Source organism: Elgaria multicarinata, chromosome 18, assembly GCF_023053635.1.
Source record: "Elgaria multicarinata webbii isolate HBS135686 ecotype San Diego chromosome 18, rElgMul1.1.pri, whole genome shotgun sequence".
In the NCBI taxonomy this organism is placed as follows: Eukaryota; Metazoa; Chordata; class Lepidosauria; order Squamata; family Anguidae; genus Elgaria; species Elgaria multicarinata.
The window spans coordinates 18973485-18990690 of record NC_086188.1 but is presented as its reverse complement, the minus strand read 5'-3'; the positions used below and the strand labels follow the sequence as shown (position 1 = coordinate 18990690).

Genomic DNA, 17206 nt, shown 5'->3' with positions numbered 1-17206 from the left:
TTGAATTTTTTACCCTACAATAATAACCAATAAAGAACAAAGAAAAAAACTGCTTAATACAATAATCTAATAATAATAGTAATCACCATAATAACTATAATAAAAATGATAATAATAAGTGTAACCCACCCCCTGGGACCATTATTCTCCACTCCAAAATTGTAACACATCTTGTGACGGTTTACACCCTTTCCCTTTTCCGAATACAAATTTAACAAATGGTTTCCAAATCTCCCCAAAATCATTCCGCTTCAATATTCCTTTCTTAACTTTCATACACCCCGTTAGCCTATCATTAATAGCAATATCCCAGACTTCTTTATACCATTCTTCTATTTTATATTCCCTTTGTTCTTCCCAATTTCCAGCAATTATCAGTCTAGCTGCTGTTAGTAAATTAGTTACTACTTCTTTACTGTTTTGCGTACATTGCGTACATTACATTTTTAATGTAAATGGGTTTGTATATATTCATAGCAATGAATACATGAAATGCCTACCTATGAAAATACAACTTTCTAGCAATTATACGTAGCCTTGCTATTTATTTCTCTCTCCCACTCGCTGCTTTACCATGCTTTCTCTCAACCACCAGCCCTGCCCTCTTTTGTGTCTGCTCACTCTAGTATAGCTCCTTCAGCTTTAACTGTTGTGATGAAGAGGGGATTTCACCAGGTGCTGCATGCATACAAAGGACACCTGCTCAAATCCCCTTTTCTCTACAACAGTTAAAGATACAGGAGCCCGGGCCTCCTTTTCATAGGGTCACCCAATGCAATAATATAATATAATAAAACCCGAAATGGTCTTATAAACCAATCAAAACAGCAACATGAGAGCACATGTATGAGGCGAAGGCCAAAGCAAAAGATGACATTTTCTGGGCCTTTGCAAAAGCCCCCAGTGATGGGCCCCAGCGGAGCCCCGGTGGCAATTTATTCCAGAGGTGTGGAGTGGGGTGCGCTGGGATGAGGCAAGGTGACCGTGGCGCCCCACGCAAGCCAGGCTGAAAAGCAAAGCCAGCCTTCCCCCCTGCCCCCCCCCCCCGGGGCTTGGAGAGGCACGGAGAAGAGCTGAGCATTTGTCCGGCCACAGGGCTGCTGTTTTTCCATCAGCTTGAAGCCACGGCTCCTTGCCCTGATCCCAGAGGTCATGAAACAGTGGAGCAGAAAGTGGCCTTTGGCCCGAAGCAACTCCTCTTCCGGCTGCAGCTGGGGTGGGGCAGGGCGCAGTCTCCAGCCTGCTGTTCCTTGATCAGCCGCTGGGTTTACTTATGACATATTGAACCTATCTTCCCTTTAAAGAGTCGCCCACTGCCCCCCCCCCCGCATTTTATCCTCACGGTAACTCTTCGAGGTAGGCTAGGCTGAGAAGGGACAAGAGGCCACGTTCGCACAAACGCGATGCCAGAATTCTTCAGGATCTTGGCCAGTGCCGGATTTAGGAACAAGCCAAATAAGCCACAGCTTAGGGCCTCATATTACGATAGGCCTTTGAATGTAAAGATAAATCTAGTGCCCACATTTGCTTTTTTTCCCCTCCTCCCTCCCGATCCCCTTTCCTTTTGTGTCATGTTTTTAGTTTGTAAGCCTCTTCCTACTTGAGAGCCTTTGTTTTGGCTAAATGGCAGGATAAAACTGCTTTAATAAAGAATAATAATAATATGTTGGAGAGAACTTCAGTAACCGAAAGTGCTTTGGCTTAATTATGTCGGTAAGTCTGGGGTGACTTGCAGCAGAGTTGCCTTAACCAGAGAAAGCGTGGCAAAACAGCATTTGCAATAAGCGCAGGCTAGAGACTGTTTAACAGAAGTTCAAATCAACCTAGATTATTAGTCCTTTTCTGCACATATGCAGAGAAGGCTATCTAATACTCTTTAACTACAAGCATTTGCTAATGCTGGGTGGTACCTTTTCAATACTGGTCTGCAGAGGCCACCAGTGAGGGAGGAAGCAGCAGCCAGGCACCTCTCCATCATTCCTGGGTCCAGCTCCAGCTGAGAGCTCCCTCCCTCCTGCTGCCAACTGTCAGCTTTAACTGCTGAACTTAGCAACTAAGATTGTAGTGCTTGAATTTGCTTTCCTTTTCCCCCTCCTCCTCCTCCCTCCCAATCCCCTTTCCTTTTGTGTCGTGTCTTTTAGATTGTAAGCCTGTGGGCAGGGACTGTCAAGAAATACTTTTGTAAGCCGCCGTGAGAGCCTTTTTTGGCTGAATGGCGGCATAAAAACAGGAGCAGTCCTCTTAGGCTGGGGGTGGGGAGATATACACTACAACATTTTGCTGCAGCTCACACTGGTTCTCTCCTAAAGGGCAGATGTGGATTCATTGCGTGGGATGGGAAAAGTGCTACAATTGGTTTCTTCATGTGGATCCGCACAGTGCCCTGCATTTTTGACCTCTTCTTGGGGGCGTAGCTATGAAGACTGTCCTCATGAGCACGCCGCCTTTCAAAGTTTACCAATGCACCACTGGACAGGAAGACAACAGGAAAACAAGCAAATTCAGGTGCTGGTTCTTCATATTAGAGCAGCCTTCCTCAACCTGGGGTGCTCCAGATGTGTTGGACTGCATCTCCCAGAATGCCCCAGCCGGCCGGCTGGGGCATTCTGGGAGTTGTAGTCCAACACATCTGGAGCGCCCCAGGTTGAGGAAGGCTGTAGTAGAGTGTGTGAAATGGCCACTAATAATTCTAAGAGAGACGGAACCAAATGGCAGCTGGTCTCAGCCGAGTGACTAGAGTGGATCTGTCTGGCTGTACTGGACGATCTATGTACTAAATCCAAGACACTATAACAGGGCATTCAGTGCTTTGTATCTGTGGGACTGCATTGCTTAGGAGACATTTCCAAATCAAAGACTGACATTCCCCCCCCCCCGCCGTAAGACTGTCTTATCTGTATTAACAGCATTTAACAACATATGCTAAGTTTGTTTTTAATGGACCCCAGAACTGTTGTTGTTTAAATGGAAGCTGTTGTTTTATACTGTTGTTTTTATATTTTTGATGGTTTTAAATGTTGTATACTTTTTAATGTTCACTGTTTTTAACTTTTGTAAACCGCCCAGAGAGCTTCGGCTATGGGGCGGTATATAAATGCAATTAATAATAATAATAATAATAACAACAACAACAACAACAACAACAACAACAATAATAATGGGAAGGCACAGACACAGAATAGGGACCAACAGGCACTCTGGGCTGTTTGCTGTGAATTTGCTGCTAAACAATAACCATTTTTTTTCTCTCTCTTGCCTCCACCCCTGTTCCCCCCCCCCCAGGTAAGGGAGATCTTGGGCCACTGCACCTGCCCCTCCCAGTTCCCCATGGTCAAAGTCTCAGAGGGTAAATATAAAGTCGGAGACTCCAACGCGCTCATCTTCGTTCGAGTAAGATCCACTACAAATACATCCTCTCCTTTTCTAGAGCAAAGCATTATCTTCTCATCTAGGAAGCAGTGATGTGGGCTTTCTGGAGAGTGTTTGATCTCAAACATTTTTCTTGATCGGCTTCCCCAGACCAGCGCCCTCGAGATGTGTCGGTCTCCATTCCCATCATGCTGGCTGGGAATGATGGGAGTTGTAGTCCAACACATCTGGAGGGTGCCAGGTTGGGGAAGACTGCCCTAAATCAATTGGGATCACATTGAACATATTTATTTGACTTCTATTTAGTAAACAAAACTAAATGTATATATGCACAGCGCACCATGCTAATTTTAAAGAAGCCCTGTGGCTTCTTTAATGAATTCGTTATAGCATAAGCACCTGTGGCTGTAATAAATTGGCTAGTCTTTCAGTTGCCAAACAACTGCTTTTTTTGGTGCGTTTTTTTTTGGTGCAACAGAGTTAATAAACATTTGTGAAAACCGTTACTTTTACCTGCTGTAAAAAGTGTTTTTCCAATAGCGTAAAGTTGTTGCACTGAAATCTCTGCTTAGGGGAAAAATCAGTGAGCACACTAAAGGACAGCCCTCTTCATGTTTACTCTGGAGTAAGTCCTATTAAGTTCAATGTATAGGATTACAGGGTTGGACTTGATGGCCTTATAGGCCCCTTCCAACTCTACTATTCTATGGTTTGAGTGTTATTTTCAAACAAACCCAAGGCTTTTTTGCAGGGGAGGGGGAATTCTTTTTATTGAAATGCATCTATATATCTTATGACACGACAACAGCATGTATTTCCCTTCCCCGGCTTAAATTTTAAGAAAGCAACCGTGACGGCAACAGGAAACTGTTGACGTGCTCATTTTAGCAAGCCCAAAGGACAAGATCAACGTTTCCTAGGGCTAGCAATTTGAAGAACGTTAATTGCAACTTTGAAACTGCTGCCCAATTTGACTGGACTCCTGTCCAGTCATTACGCTACCACTTATATAACCCTGCAATCCTGCGCATGTTGACTCTCAAGTAAACCGCACTGTGTTCAATGGGGCTCCCGCCCAGGTAAGCATGCATAAGATTGCAGGCTAAGGGTTTACGGAAGGACGGGGTTTTAGAAGTTGAAACATTTCTGCGAAAAAAAATGTAGTGGTGGGGAAAAAGACAACGTTTTCCTCTCCTCACTGCCACTGGGTTGGGTGAAGGAGGCAGGCTGGAGACCTAGGAGGCTGCCAAGGTGGACTGCCAGCCCCTCCAGCTGAGGAGCATTCCAGCATCTTCAACAGGAGACCTTCCTGGTCCTACTGAGAGATGCCAGGATTGAGCCTGGGGCCTTCTGCATGCAGAGTAGGGCTGTGTAGTCACCCCCCAATCCGCCTCGGAGGCCGATCCGGAGCCCCCGAAGCAAACCCGATCCACCTCGGGGCTGCCTCAGGGGTTGCCTGACCTGCTGAGGTGCAATTCGGGCCCTCCAAGGCGATTTGGTCTTTTCTGGGGGCCAGCTGCGCAGCCGGCACCCATAAAAGGCTCCCCCCACCCCCTCACCAGTCTCCTTACCTGCTGCCTCTGCCACCATCTTTCTTCCGGTGGCTTCCAGTGCCGTTGGCGGAAATGACTGGAAGTAGGCCGCGCGATTTTTTAAGATATTGCACGGCCTCTGCTGATTAGTACCTCTATGGCCACAAACTACAGTGGCCATAGAGGTACTAATCACAACAGAGGCCGCGCGATATCTTAAAATTCGCGGCCTACTCCCTTTCATTTCCGGCGGCGACACCAGAAGCTGCCAGAACCAAGATGGCGGCGGCGACGGAGGCAGCAGGTAAGGAGACTGGTGAGGGGGCGGCTCCGAAGCACCGAGGTAGCCTGAAGCTTCGGAGCCAATTGGCTTCAGCTTCGGGCCGCCTCGGTCTTTGCCCGAACTGCTTCGGATCAGTGATTCGGAGATCTGAATCACCCCGATCTGATTCGGATTCAGGGTTTGGATCCGAGGCGGTGCACAGCCCTAATGCAGAGCATGTGTTCTACTGCTGAGCTAGCTGGCCAGGACATCATCTCCATCTCTTGTGGGCTGAGAAGATCATGTAGGGTACACATACAAGATGGCGGATTCATGGCTTGGGAGCGCTACATCGGAGAAGGATTTGGGTCATTAACAGCAATCTGAACATGAGACAGCCGTGCGAGATGGCTGCTAGAAGGGCTAACGCAGTTCTGGGCTGCATTAGAAGAAGCATTGTATCCAAGAGACGTGAAGTCCTGATTCCTCTAGCGAGACCACACCTGGAGGATGGTGTACGATTCTGGGGATCACATTTCCAGAAGGACATGGACAGGTTAGAACAGGTTCGGAGGAGGGCAGCAAAGATGATACAGGGACTTGAGGACAGGCCCTATGGGGACAGGTTGAAGGAACTTGGGGTATTCAGTCTGAGGGGAGACGTGTTAGCAGTGTTCAGGTACATCAAAGGATGCCCCAGGGAAGAGGGTCAAGAGCTCTTTTCCATGGGCGCAGAAATTAGGACCAGAAATAATGGGTATAAGTTACAGCTACTTAGATTCTGAATAACTGTTTTTATAAGGATACTGTTGTTTTTATGCTTCTTATGTTTTTAAACTTTGCATATTTGTTTTTAATGTTTACTGTTTTTAACTTTTGTAAACCGCCCAGAGAGGCTATGGGGCGGTATATAAATGCAATAAATAAATAAATAAATATAAGGAAAAACTTCCTGACGGCAAGGTCTGTACAGCAGTGGGACTGTCTACCTACAGAGGTCATGGAATCTCCATCTCTGGAGGTTTTTAAGAAGAGGCTGGACAGCCACCTCTCATGGATGGTTTAACTGGTTTTCCTGCACATTGCAGAGGGTTGGCCTAGGTGATCCTTGTGGACCCTTCCAACCCCACGATTCTATGATTGTATGAAGGTTTTAGCCTCGGCTTTCAATCAGCCTTCCCCAACCTGGTGCCCTCCAGATGTGTTGGGCTACAACTCCCATAAGCCCCCAGCCAGATGTTGCAGTCCAACACATCTGGAGGGCGTCGGGTTGGGCAAGGCTGCTTTGGATCAATTGAGTCGCTGGATTATCTTTTAAAGCTGCCACTTTGGCAGCTTGAAATCAAGCACAGGGGTTGTGTGTGTGTGTTTTTTTGGGTTTTGGTTTTAATCACAGCTTTAAACGGTGCCACGTGGGACGTCCCCATGATCTGGGATTTCTCAATTGCACGTTTTATCACTTACTCCAGGCCTCTCCGTGGCCCCCTTTTGATGTTCTGTTTTTTTTTGATCTGCGAGATCGGGCTGTGTTGCAGAGCAGAGATGAGATGAGAAGGGTAGAGGGGAGCCCGGCCACGGGTCCGAATTTATAGAGACCAGTATTGGAAGGGCAGCTCAGTCCAAGTCTGCTTTAAAGATAAAGACCCAGGAGGAGGAGCAGACCAGGGGCCTGAGCGGTGCCCATCGACAGTTCGCAGCACTCTGAGCAGACGCAGGCTATCTGGACCCATTATGGTTTCAAGTCACCTTCTCCATTATGGGCAGATGGATTGTATTTACATAAGAACATCAGAAGAGCCCTGCTGGGTCAAACCAAGGGTCCACCTAGTCCAGCACTCTGTTCACACAGTGGCCAACTAACGCCCAACAATGCAGGACATGGTGCAACCGCACCCTCCCACCCCTGTTCCCCAGCAACTGGTGCACCCAGGCTTATTGCCTTGGATCCTGGAGATAGCATAGAGCCATCAGGAGTAGAAGCCATGGACAGCCTTCACCTCCAGGAATTTATCGATCTCCTTTTAAAGCCATCCAAATGGGTGGCTATCACCCCATCTTGCGGTCGTGAATTCCAGAGTTTAACTCTGCGCTGTGTGAAGAAGACCTTCCTTTGATCTGTCCTGAATCTCCTACCAGTCAGCTTCATGGGATGTGACCCCTTTGGGTCCTAGTATTTTGAGAGAGGGAGAAAAATGTCTCCCTGCCCACGTCCTCCACACCAGGCATCGTTTTGTACACCTCTGTCAGGGCTCCCCTATTTACATGAGGGTCATTATTTCGAAAGGTGCATCTCTACCTATAAATTAACACAGGCAAGTTTTATTCACCTCTTTGTACTATTCTGTCCCTGTGTTTGTGTGTGTGTGTGTGTGTGATACATTGCCTCTTTTTTGGTAATGTGTAAGTAGTCCCACTAGTAGAAGAGCGTCTACCACCAACTCATGAGAAGTCCCATTTTCTATCGTAATCCTGGCCCAGGGATGGGGCTGAGAGGCAGTGACTGGCCCAGAATTGCTCAGGGAGCTGCATGGCTGAGCAGGGATTTGAACCTCCATCCCCCTGGCCCTGGCCCAGCACCCCTTCCGCACGAGGACCTGAGCTGCCATGTTCCTCTGCTTTCCATCCAGCGTGCTTTGCACTTCCCTCTCCATGTGAAAACCCACTGTATCCCCAAGGCACACCCTGCTGGCGTGCTGTGACGCTTGCCTCTCTGCTCACCCACACAGGTGCTACGGAGCCACGTGATGGTACGCGTAGGTGGTGGCTGGGACACGCTGGAACACTACCTGGACAAGCACGATCCATGCCGGTGCACCTCTTTCTGTGAGTATGTAGGCTTGGGATGGATGCCGTGCTGGGGCAGTGGCGTGTTCATGCCTGGTCCCTCTGACATTCACACATGCTGGCAAGCTGAGACATGATAGCACTCTTCAAATACTTCAAAGGTTGTCACACCGAGGAGGGCCAGGATCTCTTCTTGATCCTCCCAGAGTGCAGGACACGGAATAACGAGCTCAAGTTAAAGGAAGCCAGATTCCGGCTGGACATCAGGAAAAACTTCCTGACTGTTAGAGCAGTAAGACAATGGAATCAGTTACCTAGGGAGGTTGTGGGCTCTCCCACACTAGAGGCCTTCAAGAGGCAGCTGGACAACCATCTGTCAGGGATGCTTTAGGGTGGATTCCTGCATTGAGCAGGGGGTTGGACTCGATGGCCTTGTAGGTCCCTTCTATCTCTGCTATTCTATGATTCTATGAGACACTCACATCAGTGAGACTTCTTTTATTGAGGAAATCACATGGTAGGCAAGCTTAATGGTTACAGAGCCTCCAAAACACACTTCAAGCTGAACGATGGTTAGGAAGCTTTAGGCTCTTTTTTCTGAAATGATCCTTAAGGCAAACACTCGGGGGTGTGTGTGTGTGTGTGAGAACAGGGTACGCCAATAACAGCTTTGAGCTTCTCCAGACGCCGCATACGCTGGCACCTCAAAGGGACCTGGCCAATCTCCTAAAACAAAGTCCCAGGAAAGGTTGCTCTGAGCCACCAGAGCCGGGCAGAGAGATCCGTTACACACTTGTCAGTCTCAGCCTACCACTACTGAGCTGATCCTGTTACCACGACTTCAGGAAAGTTTAAGCCTCAGGCCCAGGAATCCCAGCCTTCTGTTAAGGACTGGGAACTCCTTGCCACCTGAGTCTGGCCACGAACACAGAAACCACAGCGTATGCAAGTCCCAAGTCTATGAAAAGCCCCACTACCCTACCCTGTGCCTGTTTGCATTCTCTTCCCCTCCTTATTGTTCTACTATGATTTTATTAGATTGTAAGCCTATGCGGCAGGGTCTTGCTATTTACTGTTTTACTCTGTACAGCACCATGTACATTGATGGTGCTATATAAATAAATAAATAAATAAATAAATAAATAATACTTTTCAGGGCCCAGTTCTTAGATATCCAAAGTCCAAATAGCAAAGCGTCCATGTGCAGAGTGCTTTCAAATTCGCAAGCGGAGATGGAATCCAAAGCAGGAGGGAGGTCAGGCGTTGTGTCAAGAGATGAAACCTAGCCATGCTTTTTCAGCTTTGCACCAGCCTTTAAGGCCCTATTCCAAGTCACTTGACAGACGGGTCCTCTGACCCGTAAACCATGCCCACGTGTCAAGAGGGCAGGATGTTACAACCCACTTTGAAGAGCGCCCCCCCCCACCTTTTCCAAAACACTCTGACGTTCCCCGAGAACCAGCAGCTTCAAGGCCGAAGCAAAGGAGTGAACCAGCTACTCCCGTGGGGGAACTTCTTACAGAGATAAGCTTGCAAAGAACATCTGACATTCTCAAAGCATTTCCTAATAAATCTAACCACTAGGTACAAGGCCTATACCTGACAGGCAGGGAGTCAGAAGATAAGAAGAGCCCTGCAGGATGAGACCCAGGGTCCATCTAATCCAGCATTGTGTTCACACAGGGGCCAGTGGGAAGCCCACAAGCAGCACGCGAGTGCAAAAACACCCTCCTGCCCACGTTCCCCAGCGTACTGCCTCTGATCCTGGAGGTAGCATAGAGCCATCAGGACTAGGTAGCCATCGATAGCCTTATCCTGCATGCCGCTAAAGGATTTTGGAGGCAGCCTGAATGCACAATGGTAACTTGAATTGATATTCGTCAGAGCACCTTTTACCAGCTTAGGCTGATATACCAACTGCGCCCTTATCTGGACAGAGATAGCCTAGCTACAGTGATCCATGCTCTGATAACCTCTCGCTTGGATTACTGCAATGCGCTATACGTGGGGCTGCCTTTGAAAACGGTCCGGAAACTCCAGCTATTTTTATTATTATTATTATTATTATTATTATTATTATTATTATTATTTATTTATTTATTTATTTATTTATATAGCACCATCAAGGTACATGGTGCTGTACAGAGTAAAACAATAAATAGCAAGAACCTGCCGCATAGGCTTACATTCTAATAAAACCATAATAAAACAATAAGGAGGGGAAGAGAATGCACCAAACAGGGAGTATAAAAGTCAGAGCAAAATCAAGTGTTAAAAGCTTTAGGAAAAAGAAAAGTTTTTAGCTGAGCTTTAAAAGCTGCGATTGAACTTGTAGTTCTCAAATGTTCTGGAAGAGCGTTCCTGGTACGAAACAGGGCAGCACGGTTACTAACAGGGACTGGCCGGTGAGTTCACATTATGCCAGTCCTTTTACAACTTCAATTGCTGCCAGTCCAGGCCCGGGCCCGATTCAAAGTGCTGGTATTGACATTTAAAGCCCTAAACGGTTTGGGGCCAGGTTATTTGAAGGAACGCCTCCTCCCATATGTACCTGCCCGGATCTTAAGATCATCTACAGGGACCCTTCTCCGTGAGCCCCTGCCAAAGGAAGTGAGTCTGGTGGCTACCAGGAGGGGGGCCTTCTCTGCTGTGGCACCCTGGCTGTGGAATGAGCTCCCTAAGGAGGTTCGCTTGGCACCTACATTATATGCTTTTAGACGCCAGGTGAAGACCTTTTTATTCTCCCAACATTTTAACGATCTATAAATACATTTTAACATGGTGTTTTAAATTTGTAATTTTGCATTGCTGCTGTTTTTATCTGGTTGAGCTTTTATATTGTATTTTATAATGATGGTTTTATACTGTTGTTTTATACTTTGAATTTTTGTGAACCGCCCAGAGAGCTCCGGCTATTGGGCAGTATAGAAATGTAATAAATAAATAAATAAATAAATAAATAAGAAGAAGCGCACTACCCTTGCTTTCACAGGTCTCTTGTGTTTCAGCTGTGAGAGGCTTTGTGGCCTCTGCAGATTCTCCTCCTTTTGCAGTTGACAACCGGGAAGATGCCGGGCTGTTCCATCTTTTCTTTGGCCGATACCTTAAGAATGAACTTGAATGGGCGCCTGTGGCTAAGAGGTCCTTGCTCAATGGCTTTTGATGGCTGGTGGCTGCTAGCTACTGCACACGCCTGCCAGCACAGAGTGTGTGGTTACAGCAATTGGCTGACAAGCGGCAACCTATCCCAATGCAGAAAGCAGCAGTTGAAATTATCAATCAAAAACGATGCACGTGGCACAGAACTACTAGACTTATAACAAATTGAAAAACTGGGGTGAAAGAATGGTTTTTATCATATATTTATATATGCGTTTTTCATATTTTTCTGCATACAATATCACCACCTAGGTGTGAAGTAATATTAAATGTACTGTGATCGAAAAATAGGCGTACTAGTTGTATAACCTCTTCCCTGGGGTTTCATTAGGATTTATTTCATTTGAATTTATTTCATTTCCCTTAGGCCTTTTCAGCTAATAGCTGAAATACCGTATTTCTTCGATTGTAAGATGCCATCGTTTCGAAGACGCAGGCTAATTTCAGTACCACCAACAGAGAAAAAAAAGCTTTGATTCTAAGAAAAAATAAATTTCTTAGAATATCTTTTATGAGTAGAATTTCTTAGAAATTTCTTAGAATATCTTAGAAATATCTTAGAAGGAGCTGGGTTTTGGTGCTACTGGGAGGGGCTTAGAGGTAAGCAGAAATCCAGGCACTTACCCTCCCAGCTCCTCTTCGCTCGCACGGCTCGCGGCTGCTGCAGGAGCTTCCTCTTTTGGAGGCCTACCTGTACGAGGAGGAGAGAGACGACTGGAGCTGCGGCGTGAGAGCAGCTTTGGCCTCTGGCCACAGGTGTTTCGGGCCACTGTGGCCCAGCATCCACGGGCAAGAGGAGCATTATCCTGCCCTCCAGCGGACCAGGGAGCCAGGGACGACTTCCAGGCCCCACTCAGGCCACGCACATCCCAGCCAACAGTGCAGGACCCACCAGAGCCGTGTGGGCGCGCCCGCTGGATACAACCCAGCCGGGCATCTTCCCAGCGTGATGGCCAGGGGGGCCCACTCGGTGCTTCGGGGGTGGTGAGCCTCCTGATCGTTGGAGCTGCGCGTCTTCCGGGCACGGATGACGAGGGCCGCCTGGGGCGCATTGTAGGCCCCAATCAGGCCGCGCGCCTCCCGGTCAGCGTCGCAAGATCCGCCAAGGCTGCGTGGGCGTGCTCACCGGTGCTGCGCCTAGCCTTCCTGGAGCATGATAACAGTGGCTCCACACTTGCAAAGCAATCTGGTAAAGCCAACCAACATCTTGGGGCAGCCTGTTATGCCTGGCCCCAGCAGGTTCTCTGGGAGAGGATAGGCTGCGATTCTAAGACGCCATCGATTCTAAGACGCACCCCGTTTTTAGAGATGTTCATATGGGGGGAAAAAGTGCGTCTTAGAATCGAAGAAACAGGGTACTCTGAAGAAGCGTTTTGCGAAACGGGTTAAAAGAACCGGAGGCCTGTTTTTTCTGTTGCTTGATCATTTTCGTCTGTTTGAGCGTTTGTTCTGTTTGTAAAAACATCTCTATTCAGCTACTGCAGCCCGTTCAATCAATGTTAAACAACTTGTATACGTATTTTTCTATCGTGGTACATTTAATGCTTATTATACGTCTAGCAGTTGTGAGCCATGTACATCATTGTTGTTGGACAAGAAGAGACGTCGGGACGCCCCAAAGGCAACTTGCCTGCTTTTGGGGAACCTTCCAGTTCTTTAAAGGGCATCACCGTCTGAATGCTTTCTTGACCTCCCCGGTCTGCTGATCACGGATACTGACTCTGTAGAAGCTGACTTCTACAGATGCCAGTTGTCCAAGGAAGCAGGGATCATGAAGCAATATTACCCCATACTTCTAATTACATAATAATGACAGCTTTCAAACTTCGGGGTTCTAAAGATGTGAGAACCAGGTATTTTCGAATTCGCCTAAATTCTGCGAACTTCGCTTTGGAGCGAACCGAAACAAGCTTGCCCCTGTTCCCGATCTGTTTTTCTTTTCATCCGAACGGGAAAAGGGTGCCTTTCAAATGCGGGGACAGGACGCATGGACTAAATGCTCGTTTTTCGAATGTGCGAACAAGTTTGGAACGTGCGGACCATTACGAAAAGAACGGCACTCTGCAGGAGTGCCGTTCAGGCTTGATTTTTGAAGGGAAGCGAAATGCTCGGGTGTCCCTCTCTCCGGAGGGGCGGGGGTTTGTCGCATTGCAACAGCCCCCCCTAGTGGCGTGTGGTAGTCATAGTTTGCTTCCACGTTGTTCTTTGCACCAATAGGACGTGGCCACAGTCTGCCTGCTGTTTGGTGTTGCCTGCACACGTCGACAGCAGTTTTTGCAACCCAAAGGGCTTTCTAAAAAAAGAAGAGATAAACTGAGAGGTCAGAGCCATCTCTCCTGTCCGGATAGCTTTTGAATCTCCCAGACAGTGTTGGTGCAGAAACTACCTTGCAGGTGGAAGACAACTGCTGAAGCAGTGTAGGCTGGTGGCTCTGATGTCAGTGGGGTAGCGAATCCACTCCGAGTTTCAATCCGAACCAGTCAGAACTCTAAAGGAGCTCTCCATGATGCCTTGAATAGCTCCTTTAGAGTTCTCACTGAAACTCGGAGCAGATTCGCCACCTCACTGTCATCGGAGCCACTGGCGTCTACCGTGTGCAAGTGTCCTCTGGCATCATCATCATTTATCCCCCCTTTTGCCCAATGCTGGGCCTCAAGGCGGCATCACAAAATTTAAAACATATACATTAAAAACCTATAAATAGAAATATACAAAATTTAAAAGTATATTAAACATGGTCTTCTGGCATTTGTATAGGCTGAGAAAAGATCAGAAATAGCGGCCGAGTCTCTCCTTTTGCTAAGGTGGGGCAGCTGCTGTCCACCGGCCCGTAAAAAGGCAGTGGAAATGAGCCCTCTGAAATAGGGGGTCTATGGGGTGTCGGGCGCCTTGCTCGCCTGAAGGCTGGCTGCGCTCGCCCCTGGCGAGCTGGCAAAGAGATCTGTGGATGTTTGCCCGTCCGCGTGTCCTGAGGCTGAAGCACACGTTTGTTTGGTTTACTACGTCTCTCCCGGCGCCGTCTCACTGGTTTTGCTGCTCTTTTTCTTTTGCAGCCCACCGCCTGACGCAGACGCGGGGGCTGGGTTTCTCCCCCCAGAAGACGGCCAACCCGGGCAGCCCCCAAGCGGGCAGCCCCAGCACCCAGCGCCGGGCGGAAGCGCTGAGCCTGCACAAGCTCTCCGAACCCCTCCGCGGGGGGGATAAACGTCTCTCGGCCGGAGGGGAGTCGAGTCACGCCAAGGGCAACCGTCCCGGCCACCCCGCCAAGGGAGACCCCACCCCTCCGAGGCAGATGTCTGGCACTCCATCAACAACGAGGCATGATGGGGCCCCCGCCAGACCTGGGCCGGCCGGCCGGAGCTCCGCCAGCCCCTTGAGGGGGCCCACAGCCCAGTCTCACCGGGACACCGGCGATTCCCGCGTGTCGAACACCCTCAGGTAAAATGTCCCAGGATGCTTGCTTGTTTTGGTCAGTGACCCTTGCAGGGGGTGGAGACTGAAGGTGAAACAACAAATGTATTTACTTCTATTTATTGACTAGCAAATGGGCCTGGCTTCAGATGGGTGGGATAGTTTGATACTGGGCCTGTTCAGACAATACCCTAAGCCACGGTTAAGCGGCTAACCCTTTGGCAGCAAATGGTTAATTTATTCATTTAGCTTTTTACATTTTTATACCGCCCAATAGCCGAAGCTCTCTGGGGTGTGTGCAAAGATTAAAAAACATGAATTGTGGTTATGCGGCCATCATGGTTCACACAACGCCCTAAGCCATGGTTCACACGGCGCAGTGAGCCATAATGTGTAGCTCAAAATGCTTTACTTCCGTGGCTTAGCGTGTTGTCTGAACAGGGTCACTGTAAAACATTCAAGAAAACCTATCCGCTGTCACTGTTGGGCACATTCCGCCTGCCCCATCTAAATGAAGCCACGGCCACTGGCACCCCCAGGCGTGGCCCCTGCCCGGTGCGCCCTTGTAGCCCCTTAAGGGAAGGGCCTGTGCACGCCATTTAAAGGCGGGGGGCTGCCCCACAGCAGCAGGGTGCAGGCGTCTAACGCTGTCCCTTAGCCAATTGATCTCCCCTGGCTTCAAACTGTATGGACTGCAGAGCCGAAAAAGTTAGTGCAGGCTTCAACCCCACAGACACATTTAAATTGATTAAAACGATTGTATGTGTTTTTTTGTTTTTTGTTTTTAAATATTTTTATTAAACTTATACATCAATATAGTAACAAAAAGAAATTAAAATCATAATACATAGAATTGAATGACCTTATAACATTTCTAATTTAATATTTTGACATCATCCCATAACATAAAGTGCAGCCCTCCACCCCGGGATCTATTCCTGTTTCCAAAATCTCATTGTTTCTTCTGGAGGTGGTTTTCCACTCCCCTTAGATAATGCATATTCTAGGAACTGATTCCAAATTCCCTCAAAATCATTCGTTTTTGTTATCCCTCTTCTTACTTTTATATTACATGTCAATTTATCATTTATAGCAATATATGTGTTTTAAAAACAAAATAACCCTGAAGTACACACCCTAAAGTCCCCTTAGTACGTGTGTGAAGTTTCAGGTGTATAGGTTTCACGGCCTTAGAGCTATAGTGCAGATTGACAGACGGACAGACAGACATCCTCTATTATTATTATCATCATCATCATCATCAATTGTGAGGGTTTCTCCCTTTACCCTTCAAACAAATTCTAGGGATTTTTTCTAGAGATTTTACCCACCCACCCACTCACCCCCAAAAAAGAAAAAAAAAGCCTCATTGATTATAATTAAACCCATCAAAAACATGCAAACAATATACCAAAAGCAGCAAATCTGAAGAGGACAGCATCAAAAAGTAGCTCAGATAAAAACAGATTCGATTTTAAAGCCCAGGAAAAGGCTTTTGCCTGGCCTGGAAATGACATTAAGGTATGCACCAATTGAGCCTCCCTGGGTGCTACGACAGAAAAGGCCCTGTTGGTAGACCCAAACAAGCAGCCCTGGAGCACCTCAAAGAGTTGAACATATTTCTTTATCAGGGAATGCTATGATTAGAAGAAGCCGTCCTTTCCACAGGAAGTAGGGGGCAGGCCTCTTTAAGGGTGGGTGTTTAAAATACCTGAGAGAGCGCCTTCTCCCTTACCAACCTGCCCGGTCACTGAGGTCATCCGAGGGCCTGCTCCTGGTGGTTCCACCTAGATCCATCCTCCGATTGGAATCCACCAGGGGAAGAGCCTTCAGCGTGGTGGCGCCCCTCCTGTGGAACTCCCTGCCTCTGGAGGTCAGGCAGGCGCCAACCTTGTACTCCTTTCGGCGCCTCCTGAAAACATCTTTATTCCAAGAAGCCTTTCTTTAACATGCAGCCTTGGATTTCTGTGTTGTTGTTTTTTGCTTCTTTTTAAATTTTGTTTTAACTGTTTTATTCTGTTTTTATTTTCATTTTACCTTGTACACCGCTCCGAAATTTTTCAATGGGGAGCGGTATATAAATATTCTAAATAAATAAATAAATAAATAAATAAATAAATTATTATTATTATTATTATTATTATTATTATTATTATTATTATTATTATTACTACAGTTATAGCCCGTTCGTTTTACTCTGGCAAGGAAATCGAGGCAGCTTATATGAGCCTCCTCCTCTCCATTTTTAACCTCACAGCAACCTTGCGAGGTAGGTTAGGCTGAGTGACAATGAGTGAGCTTCATGTCCAAGTCGAGACTTGAACCCGGATCCCAGACTAACCCTCTTAACTGCTACACCACCATATTTTTTTAAGCAAATAAGGTAGAACATAAATGCTCATCATAATAAATAAAATAAAGGTGATGACATTAACAGTCTTTATATAAAACACTTGCATTAAAAATAACGAGGAAAAGAAACATTTCCAGGAATGTCCTCGGTTTGTTTAGTGGAGGCTCCTTTTAGTGGGTTTTTAAATTATTATTCCATTGGACTCACAGAATAAACGTTGCAGCCTTAATTTTCACCGTCTTGCTTTTCAGTGGTTTCTTTTTAATATGGATTTAATGGAAACTGTGATGATCAGGGGGCCAGGTGCTGAAACCAGGGGCCAGAATCATTGACACC

At 47.2% G+C, this 17206-nt stretch overlaps 1 protein-coding gene across 2 annotated transcripts in view; it reads left to right on the top strand.

The window, feature by feature from the left end:
• The window catches only part of GAS2L1 (growth arrest specific 2 like 1), a 70524-nt gene that overhangs the window by 44863 nt on the left and 8455 nt on the right, over positions 1-17206 (top strand). For both annotated transcript variants that reach the window (XM_063144057.1, XM_063144058.1), the window contains 3 exons: positions 3283-3390; positions 7890-7986; positions 14160-14544. In XM_063144057.1, coding sequence (XP_063000127.1) covers positions 3283-3390; positions 7890-7986; positions 14160-14544 — 590 coding nt within the window. The remainder of the gene's footprint in view (positions 1-3282; positions 3391-7889; positions 7987-14159; positions 14545-17206) is intronic.